The 6,310-nt window shown below is 37.3% G+C and overlaps 1 protein-coding gene across 2 annotated transcripts in view; it reads left to right on the forward strand.

Moving 5' to 3' along the window:
- Positions 1-496: 496 nt before the first annotated feature.
- LOC107672975 (voltage-dependent calcium channel gamma-7 subunit-like) overlaps positions 497-6,310 on the forward strand; it is a 14,322-nt gene continuing 8,508 nt past the window's right edge. For both annotated transcript variants that reach the window (XR_001632361.1, XM_016466371.1), the window contains exons 1-4: positions 497-780; positions 3,799-3,994; positions 4,983-5,069; positions 5,155-5,295. Coding sequence is in view for 1 of the 2 variants with exons in the window: in XM_016466371.1 (XP_016321857.1) it covers positions 3,799-3,994; positions 4,983-5,069; positions 5,155-5,295 (424 nt within the window). In the remaining variant the exon portion in view is untranslated. The remainder of the gene's footprint in view (positions 781-3,798; positions 3,995-4,982; positions 5,070-5,154; positions 5,296-6,310) is intronic.

The following is a 6,310-nucleotide window of genomic DNA, read 5'->3' on the forward strand; positions in this document are numbered from 1 at the left end:
AAAAAAATATTTTTCGAAATTGTAAATAAAACAAAGTTTATTGGAGTACAAAATACTGTTTCAGTCTTTCTAGCTCAAAATTTCACGTTTAATTAAATTCAGTGTTGTCGTTTCTTTGTAAATATTTGTGAAATTGATTAGCAATGTCCAAGTGAAAATGGTTTCAGAGTAAATCCTACTCCTTTTTTTTCAATGCAGTGTTATTAAATGAGTAGCTTTTTAGCTATTGGCTCAGATTATCTTTAAAGTGTGATTTTGATAACGCAAAAACGGAGAAAATGAGCATGAATATCCTTTACTGACTGTTATATATCCAGTATAGAATACAACTAACCCGATAAACAAACAATAAATAAATAAACTCTCTTATATCGGCAGGCAGATAACTGATATTTGTAAGCCAAAAATTGTTTGCAATATCAACCGTCTTTTTCTTATCAAAAGCACTGACACCACTCATTAGCTTCACACCATCTTTCCATCCATCCAAAATGCAAAAGTACATTTTCCATTGCGCATTACTACGCACAACGTCTGCGTTGCTTTTTGCTCTCTTTCGTTTTGCTGGGATAAAACGAGGGACGGTAAGCGTGAAGATGTGAGGGAGGAGAAGATAACGGGGTATCAGTGGGAAATACGCACGTAAGAGAGACAAAGAAAGAGGGAGGGAGAGACGAGAGAGGGAGAGAGAGAGCGCGGATACTTTGCAAGGCACCCCTGGTGTGAAGCTTGTGCCTGCGCGCTCGCTGCATACTTGTCAGCTGCACGTGCACGGGTAGGGTGAGTACAGTCTGCTTTCATTGTTCTTTACTGTTCTCAGCTAATGCGAGTCCAAACACATTTGAACTTTTGTCAGGTGTTACAGTCAGAAGTTAAAGAAAACGAACGTTTATGTGTCTGCGGCTGCACGTCGACCGAGTTACAGGCGCGTTTCCATAATCCCAGCAGGTCTGTGAGCGAGTGGCATGTTGTGTCGATACGTGAGGGGAAGATTTATCGTGTTAGAGAGTTGTTTGTGGTCCGTTGTGAATTGTAAAGCTCCAGGGTAATTTAAGAGACTGGCATGCAGTGAATTCTACTGACATTTCAAGCTGTTGAGCATTTTTGTGTAAGGCAGAAGTGAGTGAATGGTAGCTGAGGTGGTTGAAACTGTAACTGGCTCAGTCAGGTGCCCCAGGAGACGCGCACTGGCATGTAGGTGGGAACTCCATCATTACTGGGCCAAGGTCTTTCCATACATTAGCCTACATTTGGCTTGGCACTCTTTCTCTTCTCTCTGTCCCCGTTCCTCACTGTACTGTATGTCTTTCGTTCACAACGTGTTTATTGTAATACATTCAGGTATCTACTAAATATCGTAGTGTTCCTTTAAACAAAAATATGCAAAAACTATTTAAAGAGACCGTTCACCTAAAAATGAACATTCTGTCATTTACTCACCCTTATGACGTTCCAAATCTGTAGACTTCCTTGCTTCTGTGGAACATAAAATATCTTTCTAAACCGTGTTTGTCCATACAATGAAAGTCAGTGGGGTCCAAAAAACACTGGACCTCACTGACTTTGATTTTATGGTGAAAAAGACATTTTTCTAAATATCTCCTGGGGTTAACTGTTCCTTAAATATTTTGGATCAAGTGCACTTACTGTAACCCACACTGACATCATTCACACTTTAAAGGGATAGTTCACCCAAAAAAATGAAAAGAAGAAAAAGAACTGGAAGTCAATGGCTACAAGCAACTGTTTGGTTACCAACATTCTTCATAATATTTTCTTTTGTGTTCAACAGAAGAAAGAATTTCATATTGTTTGGAACAGCATGAGGGTGAGTAAATGATGATAACATTTTCATTGTTGGATGAACTATCCTTTTAAGTACATACTTTGTGTGTCACCAAGCTCAAGGGAGTTTGAAGTATAGGAAAATTACCTCAAGTTGTGTCAGTGAACAAAGATTTCCTTAAAGGCAAAGGTCAAGATCAGGCAAAATCTGATGTGTAGACCCCACAAAAATGCAAAAACATGAAAATGAAATTAAAAAAAAAGTAATCTGTGGCTGACCGTGCAAGTTTGAGGTCGAACTTGGGCGGACTGATTTTGTCATGAAGTAACCTCTCTTCTACATCAGCACACACGGCCTTGAGGGGGCAGAAGAGCTGTGGGCAAAAGAGTTCAGCGGAAAAAAACCTCTCGGTGTAGACGGTCAAGCTGGATTTTGACATTGTTGGTCTCTGCCTCTGTTGTGTTTGCTTCAGAGCACTCAGCACCAGCACTTTTCCTCCACAGCGTTTACACTGTGCCTTTTTTCACTGCATTGCAAAATCTGTCCATCATTTGCAGAGGTTCATCTTCTGTTGACTGCTAGTGTTAAAGCTTGTGTCATTCTATGCGGCAGGATGAACGGCAAAAGGTCAGACTCTCTGATATTCACATAGATGGTACTAAAGTCTCATCTAGACACCTTAGATTCATTTTGGAAGCCAAGAGTCTTGGTCTCGGTCTTTCTCTTTCTTTCTCTTTCTTTTTCTCCCTCTTGTTGCTCCGGGTGCTGCTCTGAATCACCAGCTCGGAGAGACACACAGGAAATGACAGCATGAAAAAACACACACACACACACACACACACAAACACACACACACTCAGACACATTCTCTCACACACACTTTATACAGCCTCTTCAAAAATATCCATCATAAAAGACGCCATAGCAGCATAAGCTAAGTGACTGGAGACAGGAAACTGATTCTTTCAACCTCACGCATATAACTAAATAACAGCATTCATTGCATTAATCACATGTCAGATCGTTAGCTTTAAACATGTAGAGAGTGAATGACAGGACGAAAGTGTTCCTGTATCAGCTTGGCACAGATGCAGAGACAATGACAGAGAGCAATACGCACATTTCGCTTTGCAAAGACCTTTCACATCCATTCACAACTGAGACAAAAATCATCCCTCATTAATTAAGAATCGATCAGCTCTGCCCTGGGAGAATCAGAGAGGTGCACAGGGTCAGAAAGAGAATGTATACTTACATTTTCAACACATTTCACATAGAGAACACTAGTTCATAATGTACACTCTGACATTTACATACTGCCATTTTTAGTTAGTTGCCCCATATGGCCTCTCCTCATTCCAGTGCCTTTTCTTGCCCTGTCTCTGTTCCTTTACAGCCTGTACCTTTCTTTCTCAGTTTTAAAGAAGTGTTGCTATTGTTAACTAAAACTATTACAAAATAATTCAAATAAAGGTCAAATAAAATATAAATATTAAAATTATATATCATATATATTATATTCCATATAACATAAATATTAGATTAGATATTTACCTCTAAATGCCAGTGTGAATTAGTGAGCAGGGCAGGTGTGTGTTTACTCATGTGTGTGTGTGTGTGTGTGTGTGTGTCTACATCGGTTTCTTTCGCTATGACTCATGACTCTGTAGGCGCTTGTGTGTGATGTGTGTGTTATGCCATCTGAATCACTGCCAAATTCAATCACGTTTCACGTTCTGCTTCAGTGAATGCCACACGTTAAGCCTGGTGAACTTTGACCTTTCGTGTGATTGGCTGATTACAGCCACAGTGGGACAGGAACTGTCTATCGTGACCTTTTACACTCCTCCTATCTGATTTATCTTGGCATTTTCACTGGTGTACTGGAGAATAACGCAGAACTGTGTAGAAGTGTGTAGATTTTATGGTGCCGTTTCACTCCCCGCTAATGTTTCTACTGTGATTTGGACCTTGCTGACGGTTGATATGTATGTGTGTGTGTGTATGTGCAGATGAGCTCTTGCAGCAGCAGGGCTCTGACTCTGCTCTCCACCGTGTTTGGGGCGTGCGGACTGCTGTTGGTGGGGGTTGCCGTGGCGACAGATTATTGGCTGCTGATGGAAGAGGGAATCGTACTGCAGCAGAACCAAACTGTCGATGTCAAGATGGCCTTGCATTCTGGCCTCTGGAGAGTGTGTTTCATAGCAGGTGCGGACACACAAATATTATACACTTTTTTATGATAAAACTTTCGGATGTCAAGGATCCCCAAACATTGTGATATATATATATATATGTGTGTGTGTATATAAAAATGTTTATATATCTATATATGACCATTCTAAAGTTTGGGTCAATAAGATTTTTTTAAAGAAATTAATTCCTTTATTCAGGAAGGATACATTACATTGATCAAAATTGAGAGTAAAGGCATTTATAATGTTTCTATTTCAAATGAATGCTGTTCTTTTGAACTTTCTATTCATTAAGGAATCCTGAAAAAAGTATCACATAAATGTTTTCAACACTGATAATAATATAATGAAAATTTATAAAAATTTCTTTAGCAGCACATCCGAATATTAGAATGATTTCTGAAGGATCATGTGACACTGATTTTTTTTTTTCAAAAACATTACATTTTTACCCACCCCAAACTTTTGAACGGTAGTGTAAATATTTCAAATATATTGTATGTTTTCATGTATAAAGACCCATTCATAATTTGTGGGAAAAGTAGTGTGAAAAAGACAATGTGTTGTGCAAAATTAAATAATTTTATAATTTAATAACTTATCATTCTACTGATGTCAAAGAAAATGATTAAAGTATTATTTTATTCATTATAATAAATATGTTGTACTTTGTATTAGGGTAAAAGTGCATCTGCATACTTAGAATTATTATTTTGTTTGTTTGTTTCATACTATTAAAATACTGTCAATAGAATAAAATAATCATGATTATTTCCATGATTATTTTGTTTAAAGGGGTCATATGATGCTTTTTTAAAGATCATTATTTTGTGTATTTGGTGTAACAGAATATGCAAAAATGACACATAAAAGTGATGATAATAATAATAATATTATAAAAACATAATATAATAATATTAAATGTGTATTTATGTAGTTCCTGTATTTTATATATAGGCCTATAAATATCTTTCATTATATCCTCTGTCTCACCGTTTTAGGTACAGAGAAAGGTAGATGTGTGGCCTCTGAGTATTTCACAGAGCCAGAGATTGAAATCACCACAGAAAACACTGCAAATATCCTCAGTGAGTGAACGTGACTTCAAATCAAAGTAACACATCCACATTTACACGCACAGCTCTCACACACATGTATTTGCTGTTCTGGCAGAGATGGTGCGGACAGCTACTCCCTTCCCTATGGTGTCCCTGCTCTTCGTTTTCATGGCCTTCATCATCAGTAACGTGGGCCACATCCGTCCACAGCGCACCATTCTGGCCTTCGTTTCTGGAATCTTCTTCATCCTCTCAGGTAGCGGGAAACCGTTCCATCTGTAAGGTGGACACAACTGGTGCAATGAATCCATATTTTGTGACCCTTTATGAGTTATATCTAAAAATGTTCTCAGTTTTTAGACATTTTATATTTATATTGAATAAATAACGCATTTAGGATAGGATAATCTATAATTATGTCATCACAAATGGGACTGGAGGAACATTCTTTTGAATTAAGTCTCTTTCTAAAATACTCTTACAGTTAAAAATAGTTCAAAACTTATTTAATGCAGATCCTTTTTCAGGATGATTAAATGTGTGAGGATTTTGTGTTCTGTACTCATCAGAATGCAGTAGCACCATCTGTATTACATTATTGATGTCTCCTTAAATCATAAACCTGTGTCTAAGCATGAAATCTCTCCATCTGTTTATTATTTAGAAGTTTTTGGAACCAGTGGATGCAGTGATAAAGTTTCTTTGGTGGAAGTGCTGTATTTTTATTGCATTAGTTATTCTGTAAAATAACACATCTATCATATGAGTAGCATGTCTTATAACCCTGTCACATAACCGCTCTCATTACACAGTTGCATATCCTTTGCTCTTATTATTTTCTCATGCAGTGTTCTAATACAGAGCAAAAACAATTATTCATGTAGGCACAACTTCCTGATGTGTCCCATCTTATGTAAATGTGAAGATTAAACTCATCAGTCAATGGTGCCAGATTTATTTCCCAGTAGATACCTCAATTATATGAGCATGCAATTCAGTGCTGCACCAGCAGAGGTCAGCAAATTTATAAAATATAAAACATGCTCAATTAGAGAGAATCAGACGGAGACCCTAGTAGGCATTGCAGCACAAATGTGTCTAAATATAAAGAGCTCATATACATACATTTAATGATGAACTTAAACTAACCATAAAATTATATTATGTATAAAATAATATACTGTATAATTTGATGATAGAAAATAAAAAAATGTCTACAAAGAAAACCTACACTCTAAAAAATGCTGGGTTAAATACAACCCCGTGCTGGG

Source organism: Sinocyclocheilus anshuiensis, unplaced genomic scaffold (assembly GCF_001515605.1).
Source record: "Sinocyclocheilus anshuiensis isolate Anshui unplaced genomic scaffold, SAMN03320099.WGS_v1.1 scaffold248, whole genome shotgun sequence".
Classification (NCBI taxonomy): Eukaryota; Metazoa; Chordata; class Actinopteri; order Cypriniformes; family Cyprinidae; genus Sinocyclocheilus; species Sinocyclocheilus anshuiensis.